Genomic DNA, 14139 nt, shown 5'->3' on the forward strand with positions numbered 1-14139 from the left:
CTTTCCACCCTGCGGATTACCACCGATGCTCCGACAACTCATTTGGGTATAAAGACTCTTCTTAGCTATGCAATATCAAGACATATAGTAGAAAATGGGATATTTCTCAAATAAAATGTACAAAGGCATCATGACTTATTTTTTATTTTTAGCTGAAGTGAAATGTTCCCACTCCACCATGCGTTCTGGCGTGCTCGTGCAGGTGGAGGTCAGAGGACACCTTGGGATGTTGTCCCTCTGGGACGGAGTCCATCACTGGCCTGGAACTTGCAGAGCAGGCTAAGCTGGCTGGTGATGAGAGTCCTGGTGATCTGTGTGTCTCTTGACTCTGCTTCCTTAGCAGAGACGCTGAGATGAGGCGCACTGGTCGTCATGCCCAGCTTTAAGAATAATTAGCTCTGGAAATCAAAACCTAGGACCTGTGTATGCACTTTAAGGCCGGAATCAATCTCTAGCCTTTAAAAAAGTCCCTGTCGATTCGATGCACCTAGGGAATAATTGCTGGGCTTTACTGGGCTTGGCTTTTTAAAAAGCACGATTTCTTGTTTTGGAGTGTCATGTGATGTCACTAACGGGGCATTTAAGCTTGGGTGAGAGAGAATGGAGCTCAGAGAGCTTTAGAGAAGTGGAATCATTGTATCTAACATCTTTCTTAGGAACGAGGACTTGGACAGTATCAACAACACTTAGTACCGCAGCAGCTCATGAAGTGGAAAACGGCTGGAAGCAGAGGAGGAACATTTTGTTGAGAAGAACTCCACCTGTCTAGAATAATAAAAATAACCTCCGAGGAGCAAGTTTTGGCGTTCCTGAAGGAGATCTGGATTTGAAGCGATGGTTGTACCTGGGGATTTGACAGAGAGGCCAGCACAGCTCTCAGGAAGAAACAAGTGCCTCACAGCGCCCCCAAGGAGACAGTAGCTGATGTGCCGGGTGTGGGCTACCACAGATGGGGTATGTCTGTGTCTGGTAACTAGTGGGGACACCTTTAGTCTGGGTCAGTAACTCACACTGCATTGCCTCAACTGTCAACCCACTGCCACTCTTCCCTCAGATATCAGCCCTAGGAGGTCTACACATTGTGGGTCAGGAACTCCAGATTGGTGTGAATTGGATGGTATATCAATTTATTATCTGAAAATCATGAAGTGTATTTAAGCGAAATTTGGATTCTGCGTGGGGGGGGTGTGTCAAATTCAAAGTTTACATACTCGAAAGATGAAGTTTAAGGAAAACCTCTGTGGACGATGCAGGAGTACTTCACTCTGAAACAAAGGCGAGGAGAACCGATGTTACTTTTCACTGGGGTGGGAAGAGGTGGGTCTTGAACATTGAAGAACTCAGTTTGTGTTAAGGGAATGGATTTTAGGATTTATATCCTGCAGGACTGCGGGTTGGAGCCATGGAAATGGACCATGCACCAAACACAAAGCTCTCTACAGAGCAGGCTTTTTAATGGTTGCTGGTTGAATAAAGTTGTAGCGTTGGACCTACTAAGTTCATAGTGAAGGAAGCTTGGAACAAACTTGAGCATCAGTCTGAGTGTGTTGGGGAGACAGTAAATGAAGTCTGCAACCCATGTACCTGCCGAGGAGGGACAAGCAACCCCGTTTAGTCCGTGTGAGACTTCCTGCGGTAGGGGTGTTATTCCTGCATACAAGACCAACCAGGTTTCTGTCCACTCTCATTCTGAGAACGCTGCCAAGGTTGCGATTTAGAGGAATCAGATCATCGCTAGCAACGCCCTCCACCGGGCCTGTTTTCGCTCCGCGGTAGCCTTCCTGCCAGTTCTCCCCAAGCTCCAGGCTGAAGGGATTCCCACCCCTAGCTGCCTCCCGCGAGCCCCGCGGAGCCGCGGACTCCTCCCCTGGAAACTCCTCCGGGGCTGAGGAAGGCTTTGGCGCATGCTCCGTACCTAGGGCAGGTTTTTTTGCTGCGGGTAGCAGGGCTCTTGTCACACCGGCTGGCGGGTTGTGGCGGTGCCAGCCCGCGTGAGCGAGTGTGTGCGCGTTGCCTGCGCCTGGGCGGGCGGACCCGGAGCAGTAGTGCGATTCGCCCGGGAGGCGGCTCCGCAGAGGCGTCTTGCTCACCGCCGCCGAGGGGCGGCTTTGCAAACTTGCGGCGGGCTGCGGGCGCCCGGGGACCCGCGGGAGAAGGTGCGGGGCGCGGCGCACAAGGAGAGCCGGGGCTGCGGGGCCGGGCCGAGCCTTCGCCCTTGGCCCGCGCCCTGGCGAGCCTCATGAAGTCCCTGTGCTCGCCGCCGCAGCTGCCCCGGGCAGGTCCGGGGCTCGAACCCTGCACACCAACCCCCGAGAGTCTACGGACCGGCGGCGGGATGCTTCGTGTCGCCTGAGAGCGCCGCGCCCCGGCACGAGAGGAGCCGGCTGGAGCCCGGCGCCCCAGGGATTCCGAGGAGCCCCACGCCACAGCCGCCGCCGCCGGCGCCCGTCTTCCCGGCTCCGCTCCTAGGCCCCGGCTCCGCCAGCCCCGGAGTGCGGCGGGGCAGCCAGACAGTCACGCTCTTTGGCGGTAGGGGCATGGAGGAGCGGCGGGCTCCGAGCCGCGCCCCGGAGTCCCCGAAACTTCCGAGCAGGCGCTCGATCGCGCCGCTGCCGCCGCAGCTACCTCACCTGCCGGCCTGAGAGCGGGACCATGGATGAAAGGTTCAACAAGTGGCTGCTGACGCCGGTGCTCACTCTCCTCTTCGTGGTCATCATGTACCAGTACGTGTCCCCTTCCTGCTCCAGCTCCTGCACCAACTTCGGGGAGCAGCTCCGCTCCGGGGAGGCTCGCCCGCCCGCTGTCCCGAGTCCTGCCCGACGAGCACAGGCACCCCCGGATGAGTGGGAGCGGCGGCCCCAGCTGCCACCGCCACCCCGGGGACCGCCCGAGGGGTCTCGTGGGGTCGCGGCTCCGGAGGATGAGGATGAGGATGAGGATCCCGGAGACCCGGAGGAGGAGGAAGAAGAGGAGGAGGAGCCGGACCCCGAGGCGCCCGAAAACGGCTCCCTGCCCCGGTTCGTGCCGCGCTTCAACTTCACCCTGAAGGACCTGACCCGCTTCGTGGACTTCAACATCAAAGGGCGCGACGTGATCGTGTTCCTGCACATCCAGAAGACCGGGGGCACCACGTTCGGCCGGCACCTGGTGAAGAACATTCGCCTGGAGCAGCCATGCAGCTGCAAAGCTGGCCAGAAAAAGTGCACCTGCCACCGGCCGGGCAAGAAGGAGACCTGGCTCTTCTCCCGCTTCTCCACCGGCTGGAGCTGCGGGCTGCATGCTGACTGGACCGAGCTCACCAACTGCGTGCCGGCCATCATGGAGAAGAAGGATTGTCCCCGCAATCACAGCCACACCAGGTACTGTCCCATCTCATCAGGCATCTGTCTGTTTCCCGAGCTCCACTCCTTTCCCCAAGTCCCGACCCCACCAGTCCCGCGTTGCGCTTCCTTTGCTGTTGGCATTGATTTCCAAAGGGTGGGCAGAGAATTCGGGTGAAGGGTAAGAAACTGCTGGATACTGCAGGGGTCTTGAGCTGGTCTCTTCCCCATGCTCCACTGTTTCTTGCCAACCCCCAGCCACCTTCAGTCGTGTCCACGGCCATCCTGATGTACCTTCTGCCCAGTGCCTAGCGTCGTGTGCTGAGGTATTTGGAGCGGACACTTAAGAACAGCTATGGAATAGCCAGGGTGTTGAGGGTCTGGGTTGGACCAGAGAGGTCGAGTCTTGAACTTAAATTATGTGGTGGAAACCCGCAAATAGGGGGAACTGGGAATGCAGACAGAGTTTTTCAGGAGTGGCGAGGCTGGAGCATAATCCCCTTCTAAGTGGCTCTTGGGTGGCTGCTTGCCAGTTTAGAGAACAATCCTCTTGGTGCAGCTTTGAAGATATACACGTGTAAATTCATGCTCCACTGTTCTACCCGATTCTGGTGATGGTCTTTGTTGCTGGGCAATGCCGGGATTCGAACTCACGCTGCCCTTAGTAAGACTGCCACTTTCCCCTTTAAGCCATTCCAATAGTTTATTTAAACATTCTCTGTGAAACGCCTACTGTGTGCCTGGGTCTGTGCCGAGATCTAATAGCCAAGAGGAACTGGAGCCGGTTAAAACAGGAATGCTGCTGAGAATTGAGAGGGTTTGAAGTCTCAGCTGCTTACATTACAGTCCTTTGAGAGAAGCATGAGCTTGCGATCATAGTAGGTTGCTCGTTCTGCCCATTGCCATCTGGAGATTAACCTGACATGCTCAAGGGAATGAACTATTGAAAGATCAGTGAAAGATCAGAACACTAGCTTTATTGAAGGTTTTTTTTTTTTTTTTTTTTTTTTTATCTCAAAGGTTTCAAACAATGTGGTGCGAGGGAATGGGGATTGAAAACAATCAGCTCAATATGTTGATATCAGATAGCTTTTTGCATTTGACATTATGGAAAAGCTTCGTTCACTGGAAACTGCCCAGATTCTGAAATTTGCCCCCATCTCGGCATCTAATTCTACTTCATTTCTCCGAGAGCAAGCGGACTTTCACTGTAGGATTTTTTTTTTCCCTTTGACTCTGGCAGGTTTTTCAATGCTTTATCTCCCTGTTGCTCCTCTCTCTGTTTGATAGAAATTGGTTAGAATAAGAAACTAGTAGTCTTCCTCCTTCAGTTTGTGTGAAGGCGTCCGTACCTGTAAATATTTTAATAGTACTGCTGTTTTAGAACACACCGCTGTGTCTTAGCTTAAAACTTCTAGTATTACATTTAATCTACATAGCACCTTTACTTCTGTGAGATTGTCTCTGCTCCATGGTGTGGCCTTTGATTTAGATATTATCTGTTCCTGGTTGATCCTAAAGAGTGTGGGAGCCTGTTTCATTTGGTCCATTGTTGGAAAACTGGAGTCTTTCATTAACATACCCAAACCCCCATGACCTTCAGTAAGTGTCAGTATTAAAGAAACAAAATAGAGCAGTGTGGTAGTGGATATGTGAAGATTTACAGGTATTACGGAGGATGGGACATACGAAGTAGTTGGGTTTTGGCTGGGTGAGGAGATGATGGTCCTGATGTTGAGGCCCTGCCTAGGCCACAGGCCTTGAGTCTTCTCCTCAAGGAGCTGTGCACTCTCTCTGCACTCCCTGACACAGGAAAATCCCACGTTGACTATTTGAACATGTGGTTTCTATCTAAAGCAAATAATGTCCCTAATTCACCAGCGGATCACAAACACCCCTTGCTTTTTGCGCCACAAGTTATCGGGTCATCACCACGCGCCGGCCTGTTTTGCTTTCCGCTTTTGTGGTGTTTTGTGTCGCGTTGTGTAACCTTCTCTCTCTGCACCTTTCCCCAGTGAGTCTCAATTGCTTTCCTTCCAGATACTGTAGGAAGGAATAGCTGTGATATATGTGAGGTGCCCTACATCAGAAGCTATAGAGAAGGGATTGAGGAGGCATTAATAGGAGCATCTCGCTAGCAGAGAAGATTGAATTAGTTGTCTGTCACTGTAATGTCTGTGTACAGCATTCTACAGTCAACAAGATTAGCCTGGATAATGGAGGGTACATTTCCACAATGCAAAATGGCAGATAATCTATTGCTACATAATGGGAACAAGGTTCTACTTCGAATAGGGCTGACTCTAAGCAAAATTGCGAAGGGACGCCTGTTGGCTTTATTTCCCTGGGCATTCGGCTTCTGGTCCTCTCTTGGCAGCTCCTCCCCGTTTCTCTTAAGGATCAATGCCCTTGTGGATCACGTAATGGGTAAATGTAAGACTCTGGAGTTGGAAGAAAGCAGATCTCGCACGGCTTCCACACTAGGAGTAAGTTGTTCTTTCCCTGAGTCTGAGTTGCAATTCTCCCCTACCTTGTAATGTAAGTAATACTTGGGATGCCCCAGAGAACTGCTATGAGAAATAAATAGCTAGTCTATAGTGTGCTATCATATATATGTGCTATCATAGTATGTGTATATAGCACAGTATGCTGGTATATGGTACTTAATACTTAATATCTGCGTATATAGTAATTAGTCTCATTGGGTAGTGAGAGCAGAGGGAACAACACTTGGACTAGAGACAGAAGAGGGATAGCAAACTCTGACGGGACATGGGACAACCAAAGGAGGCATCATATGGATTTCATAGGCTCAGGAAGGGGTAAGACCCTGGGGTGGTTCAAGGTGAATATGACATAGGCAATGATTGGAACCAGATAGGAAACTAATGGGAAGATGGCTTCTCTGTCTTTAAAATCATCTTACCGAGGATTTCTTCTTTTGTGTGTGATGTTTTCCCTTCGTTCTTTCCCCAGTATGTTATCCTTTCTCACTGTTTTGTGCATTCTTCTTCTTACGAAAAACACAAAAACTCATGCATTCAGTGTTAGGGGGTTGGGCATGTGCTTGCCACAGGGTGCTTGTGAAGGTCAGAGGGCCAACTACTGTGTTGGCTCTTGGCCTCTCTACCTCACTTGACTCAAGTCTCTTGTTAGCAGAGGCTTATGCCAGGCTAACTGACCTGTGAGCTTTTTAAGATTCTTCTCTCTGAGTGTTCCATAGAAATGCTGGAGTTATAGCTATGGTACCTGGCTTCATACAGGCACTGGGGTTCTGAACTCAAGTCTCAGGAAGCTCTCTCCCCAGTCTGTGCTCCTTTTCACCATGTTCCCTCCCCTTTATCTGAACAACTCAGTCTTTTAGGAGGATTCTCTTTACCATTTGTTGAGTATGAATCGAATCACAGCATTTTATGACAAAAAAAAGATAAAAACCAACACAAAGATTACGACCACTCCCCCCCCCCGCGTCCCAGTTTTGATGAGTATTCTCCCACTGAGAAGGTGAGATGGGGTTCCTGAAGTGTCCTTCGGGGATTCCAGTCTTCATTTTGTCATTGAATCCAGTGCTTTGTTGTCATTGTATCCAGTGCTTTGACTAGTGTAACTTCTCTGTCCATATGTCATGGAGAGGACCGTCTTAAACCTACTTATGTGTCAGGAACTCCCATAGTCTGGGAATGGAGTTCTGAAGCGTGTCAATCTTGTGTGAGCCTGCCTATTAGGAAAGACAGCTTTAACCTTGGTAAGTGGTATCATCCTCTTTCTTATACGATGCTAGAGGATACTCTTCCGTATTCTTCTGTAGAATAAGGAGGGGAATCTTTGTCTTTTATTACTCATGCTCTGTTGATCCTACCAAGATGGCTGATGTCCCGTAATTTGGTACTAGATAATATTTTGAGCTGTAAGTGATATAAACCTACTTCAACTGGAGGAGAGTTGCTGACTTAGGAAAGTATACAGCAGAACAGGGAAATGTAGAGATGTCTTAGCAATGACTGGGAACATGGGATCTTTCTCCCCACATCCTGTGCCTATTCTAGGAAAGCACCCCCAATACATGAGACAGGAAAATGGCTTTCATGTCTAAATGTTCCTGAGGGAGAGAGTGAAGCAGGCCATTGCGGGGCTCCAATTTGTAATCTTGGAGAAATTACCTCACCTTAATTTCACTTTGACCTTGTGACTATTTTTCAGACAATCACTGTGGTAAAGACAATAAAGTTCTGTGACCCCATTTTGTACCACAGAACCACTTCCATGACGTGTGTGTGTGTGTGTGTGTGTGTGTGTGTGTGTGTGCTCATGCACGAGTATGTGCATGTGCCTGGGTGAGTGTGTGAGATTGGAGAATAGGGTTCTGTAGGGAGACCACAGGCTTGTCAATGGTGTTCAAGTACAGGCTATAGTAAAAGAGAAAGAAAGGAGCCTTCAGGCATCTTCTTTGCATTCAGTTGAAGTAAAGCTTTCAAGCAAATGACAATTCATCTTGACTGACAGCACCTGAAAGCCATGTTCCTGGCAGCTGAAGGCATTGGTAATATTTACCGTGAACATGAGGAGAACCATTAAAACTGCCTTCAGTACTCCAAAGAAGGAAGTGAGAGAGACGTGTTTTGTATTAACCCTGGATGTAGAACCATGATGAGTCCTGGTGGGATTTCCACTTGAGAAAGAACCTTTAAGACGTGTAGCTGTCTTCAACGATCATGGACTCTGCGAAGTGGTGTCGTCCTCGGCAGCCGTGGCAATAAAATCCCTTTCTGGGGAAAGACAGCCTTTTACTTTAAGAATCCTTAGTTCAAATCCAACCTGAATTTAAGGTGTCTTCTCCCCCTCTCTCTATTATTAGCTGAAAGGAACGAGTGAGCTTACAAATGAACCAGACAGCGCTCCAGCATCTGTAAATATTTCTACAAGGGAACTTTGGTAAAGTACAGTTGGAAAGAAGAGACCTTTCTACACATCCAGAGGCCAAAGCAGTGAGGTCCATTAATGGGATTGTTTTCTTAATAAATACACAATGGGAAGATGGGAAAACATAGCACAGCTCATCCTAAAACAAACAGAAGAATAGACAGACAGAGCTGCTTTGAAACCTCATCCCATTTTGCCTTTAGACAGCATGCTAAAATATACCTCTTCTGCAGTGCTCTGATTCAAAGACTCTAGAATATTACAGCCTGCACTGCTTTAGAAAGCATAATCAGTTTGCTGTCTCTTCTAATTAAAAAGGTTGAACTGCCAAGAAGGTTAATTCTGTTACCACAAGGTTTGTGTGCAGTGTAAAACTAAACAGATAAGGTTTTGTCCTGTCTGCATACTGCATCCACTTAACTTGTTCATGAATTTTAAGTTCCCTTAAAATTCCCTGCTTAGAGTTTTTCCCTGCTTATAATATTTGCTACAAGTCTGGAAGAGGTTATACATGTTTGGTCTTCTGAGTGGTGAGGATATAAATTGCAAGTAGTTAATTGTAATGGATGATGTATTCCTTGCCCTCTCTTGCTGGTTACTGTGGGGTTTTTGATAGGCTAAACTTCAGAGAAACAGGCATGTTTGAGAGATAATTAGAAGATAGGTAAATTTAGCCAACGATGTGGTTTTACTTAATCTTAGACTCTTCTATGATTCCACAAAGCTAATTACTATCATCTCACTTTGACTAAGGACAACCAGAACCTATGGCATTTGAAAGCTATGTATGCTTGATAATGAATTAAATAGTTTGAGACTGTCAAAACCTAATGTGACTTTAAGAGTTACAAAATACATTATCGGGAAGGGTTATTATTTAAGTAATTAGACAAGAAACTCATATATATATACATATATATATATATAAATTTTCTGGTGTTTTTAATTGTCTCATGGTACTTTATATCAATTATAGCTTGGCATTTAACAATATGTTGGGAAATGCACTCAAATGTTGTTAGCTTAGAGTGTGTTGTTTTTATTCTTCCCGTGGCATATACTGCTACTTTTTAAAACACACCTGAAGTGCTCAGCAAAGAGATTAAACCGTGGAAGAGGCTCAGTAAATGCCTGCCTTTAGATTGCCTTTAAAAATTATGGTTCAATTGACAAGACTGTGGTCCTTTAGAAAATTATCAGACACTTAGTTTCATGACTGTTATTTTGGGTGTAAATTCTACTTGTTAGCAGTTGAGATCCACAATTAGCAAGATGCTGTATGCTCCTGATAATCCAAAGAAAAATGGGAAAGTGTAGAAGTTAGCCTCTGTTTTTTCTTTCAGTCCCATGCTCCCAGAAATAAGACTCAGACACAAAACGTATTCACACATGCCTTGGCCATATAGCTAGGATCTTCTCTGACTAGATATAACTTAAAATATCCTATTTACTTTAACCTACATTACATGGCCAGTTACCTGTGCTCATGTATCCCACATTCATACCTTCACATCTTCCCATCAAATATCCTGCCTGGCTGTATCCCAGACTCCTTTCTGCTTCCCGGATGTCCCACCTCTATTCCTGCCTAAGCCATAGGCCATAGGCTTTTTAATGGAGAGGTAAATGCATCCATACAACACACAAGATACTCTTTCTACAATTCCCCTTTTTAGTCCAGTAAAAGGTTCTGTTTCGGGGCTGGGGATTTAGCTCAGTGGTAGAGCGCTTACCTAGGAAGCACAAGGCCCTGGGTTCAGTCCCCAGCTCCGAAAAAAAGAACCAAAAAAAAAAAAAGGTTCTGTTTCTTTCAAATATAAATTGAATACAATTATAATGATTGTGAAAACTATAAGGTACAATACACATTTACAATGTCCAGTCCATAGTATTGGGCAATTGAGGAAAAGTTTCTATTATCTATCCTATTTAAAGTCTTGTAACCTAACTCAATTTCTATCTCAATTTGAATTGCCATCTGAAAACATCTTCTTAGACCTAGAACATCTTCTTATATCCTTATGCGAAGCAGGAATTATGAAGGACTTGCTTACCCCGTATTGGCAGAGCTTGGCAATCGACTTCTATGCATCTGCTTCTCCTTTCTGAATGGGTGTGTCTGTAGTTGAAGCCTAAGTTTTTCTTTGCCTAGTGGCTAGCTTGCCATAATGGAAGCAACCCCATATGGAACTTACTGAACTTCATCATCTTTCAAGTGGAATAGGGATATTGTCAGGAGCAGACCTGGCTCATAGTCAAAAGATCTTTCAATAATGGAATAATTTTTAAGTGCCATTTTCTGTGGATCTCTGAGGCTTTGATGGCCATTTATTTATAGCCTATATGAATTGTCAAACATTGTTTATTCTTAGTTATTGACTATCTGAATAACCGTGAAACCATTTTATTGTAATTAACTAAAATAGTATCTACTATAACTTATTAATTTGTATTTTTATCTATTCATAATAGTTTATAACTTATAGTTTTTAAATGAGTTGAACAGGCACATTACTTATTCAGGAGTTGAAACATAATATACAGTATGTTGTAACAAAATTAACCTTAAATTTTATATCAAATATAAATATTTATACCAATGAAAAACTTATCAATATACAAAATTCTGTACCAATGTTACAAAAATATAACCTCAATTCTGCATCAAAATATAAAGATCTACCAATGCGAGATAATGGGTATAAACTGTTTTTTTGTTTGTTTGTTTGCTTGTTTAGGAGCAAATTCAAGAATCTACCTCTATTTGCCTAGTCTCTTATATTTTTATATCCCCCTTTTTCTTCTCAACCCCTTCCCCCTACCTAAGGAAGAAAGACAAAAAGACAGAGAAAAGGAAAGGGGAGAGGAAAGAAATCCCTGAATCTAACTCCTGTTTAGTTTGCTACCTGTCCAAAACCATAATTATTCGTAGGTCATCCCCTAAAATGACAGCATATCCATAATTCATAAAATGACCCAAACTATCCACCCCACTTAAGGGTCTGGGAGACGGTCTTCTTATAATTGTTTTCCTGTTGAATTGGGGTGGAGAATTCCTGTTTGGGGACCAAGAAAATTAGAAAAACAGTCTTAAGAAAGCTAGCTGTAGCACTTATTGTTCAGTTTCTATGTATTGAGAAATTTCAGGGCTTAATAGGAGTCCCAATTGAAACAGTATGAAAGGTTGGATAAACCAAGGTGTCTGGGATTCGCAGTCCTGTCTGAAGCTGTTCTAGAAGCTAGTCTCTGGAACTAGCATCAATTTGCAGCAGGTCTCAGAAATTCAGTATCCTTGAGGGTGAATCCTGTCATGGGTATCTTCCTGGTCTCCTGTTCTTCAATATATAAACCTTAAGAGAATGCATAGTGCTAAAAAGGCATTTGTATGGAATCTTCAGGGTGTGCAGATTGGTTGAGAATGATTTCTTGCTCTTTGAGCAAGGGAATGTCAATTGTTTTTATTTAGACATTAGTTTGGTCATATAATCAAACTGCAATATCAATCTCCATTCATGAGAGGATGGAATAATGATTCTTGAGGACTTGGTAGGCAATGGGATCCATTGGCTGTGTATAGTTGACATTCTGGTTAGAGACATTTTTATGTCTCAGACAGGTTAGGGCTGTTCCCAGGTAGAGGGATCAGCAAATCATACTACCTGTCCTGATTGGTCTTCTTGATTTATTTCTTCCTGTCTGCAGTCAAGATCTCCAGGCAATCTCCCTCTATCAAATCTGATTCTTATTAGTTTGGAAGGTGTCCAATGCCCCTTTTTCTCTCCTATTAACACAAACCTAGAGCCTCTCTCCCAGCATAGCCTGTCTTTTGTCTGGCAGTCTGAAGTCATCAAAAGTATAGATTGATCTAATTTAACAGCCCCTTTTCTATCTAGGTCTGCTTTATTTTGGCCTCTCTCATAGAGGATTTGTAATACTATCCCAACCATAGAACTTATAGCCACCTTCATTTTCATAATTTAAAACAATAAAAATAATTGTATTATTAGTATTAGTATTAGTATTAGTATTTATTGAGATATGGTTTCTCTGTGTAACTTGGGCTTACCTGGATTTGCTCTGTAGAATAGGCTGGTCTTAAAATCACAAAGAACCTATCTGTCCCTGCCTTTGTCTCCTAAGTGTTGAGATCAGAGTCCTGAGTTTATTTAATTATTATCTATTATTCTTAAAGACATTTATATCAATTCCCATTTCTTTCAATCTTCTTTGGAGATTAATGTCTATGTGAATAAATATACCTATATTCCCCTTTCTATTAATATATCTTCAAGATTGATGTCTATTTTATTAAGGACATTTCTATTTATTATTAAGGAAAAACCTGCATAGTATTCTTAAGGAAAAAAAGTGGCATTTTTAATTTCAGACTTTCATTTGTTAGTGGCCCTATCTATCAGCAGAGGGTCCCACCCTGACTTTATTGTGTAGACCAGGCTTGTCTATAATTCACAGAGATCTGCCTGCCTCTGTCTCCTGTGTCTGCTGTTACTTAGCTCAGATGCTGGTTTGAGCCTGTCCATGGCTCCATCCCTTTATTTACAAGGAGAAGCATTCTGACTTTCCACCAAATTCTAGCTGCAGCAGACGAACTACAGCTGAGTTTTCAAAAGCCATGAGCTCAGAGCATTGTTTACAATAGGACAGGGGTGAGCCTACCTGCTATGTCAAGCTTTAGAGAACCAAACACCCACAACTGTGGTCTCTGGGAAATCTCCATGGGTTTTGCCATCAGCCTCTGTACTAGCTCCACTCAGTCCATGTGTAACCTGGAGCTGTATCCTTACCTTTGCCTGGCTGCTACCGTGCTTTGCCCATGGGAAAAGTCCCAATTTCTGTGTTTTGCTTTTAGGTTTAGTAGGGGTTTCTTTAAAAAAACTTCTTTCTGTACTGTCTCTCTGCAGGTTCTTACTCCTTGGCTAAGAAATCTCCTTCTCAGCCATTCATCCTATGTTGTTATGGCTTTGGTCTGTTTTTTGTTTTTTTGTTTTCATCATTATTTATTATTGTTGTTGTTGTTGTTATTTTTACTTATTTTTTATTTTAAAGAGACCAGACCTCTTGCCTGGAGAGCTCAGTTCATAGGGCATGAGATGTTTAATCTCAGAGTTGTGGGTTCATGTCCCACATTGGGCGCCATTTTATAGACGTTAGCTCAGGTCCTTCCTTAAGCCCCATGCTCCCAGAAATAAGACTCAGACTCAAAATATATTTACGAATACCTTGATCATATGGCTAGACTCTTCTCTGACTAGATATAATTTAAACTATCCGATTTATTTTAACCTACATTTTTTTGCCATGCTACCTGTGCTCAGGTACCATGCATCTGTCTACTTACATCTTCCCACTGAATCTCCTTCCTGACTCTATCCCAGAATCCTTACTCTCTCATGGATATCCCACCTTTGTTTCCTGTTTCTATAGGCCATAATTGAGAGGTAATGCATCCATACAACACACAAAATATTCTCTCTACAGGAAGGAAAGAAAGGTAAGGACTATTTCTGGAATATTTGCCTCTTATAATATGAGAGAGACATCAGTGATTCATGCAGATACGCTACATTTTGGAAAGGTATTTTATTATTTATTTTTAGTTAAAAAATCAGGTTGAACTGAGAGGATTGGTGTGAACAGAGAGCTACATAATCTTATTCATATTTAGACTTGAGATCAGTGCTGGCCAAACCAGATAGTAGAGTTTGAACTGGCTTGGTCTGGTTGAAGAATGTGATGTTGTGGGACCAATGGAAGAGATAATGAATTAGGAAACTGTCCTCAAGATTAACTGGAGGATTTGAATGAGAACCTTCTAGTGGCTGAGAACAATGCTGCTGTCTTTTTCATGGATGTACCTTAAGTTTGAGAGTATAGATTC

The 14139-nt window shown here is 44.4% G+C and overlaps 1 protein-coding gene across 1 annotated transcript in view; it reads left to right on the forward strand.

The window, feature by feature from the left end:
• Positions 1-2508: 2508 nt before the first annotated feature.
• The window catches only part of Hs6st3 (heparan sulfate 6-O-sulfotransferase 3), a 710291-nt gene continuing 698660 nt past the window's right edge, over positions 2509-14139 (forward strand). The window contains 1 exon segment of the mRNA NM_001271404.1: positions 2509-3359. Coding sequence (NP_001258333.1) covers positions 2653-3359 — 707 coding nt within the window. The 5' untranslated portion in view covers positions 2509-2652.

This window comes from Rattus norvegicus, chromosome 15, assembly GCF_021556685.1.
Source record: "Rattus norvegicus strain SHRSP/BbbUtx chromosome 15, alternate assembly SHRSP_T2T, whole genome shotgun sequence".
NCBI classification, from domain to species: Eukaryota; Metazoa; Chordata; class Mammalia; order Rodentia; family Muridae; genus Rattus; species Rattus norvegicus.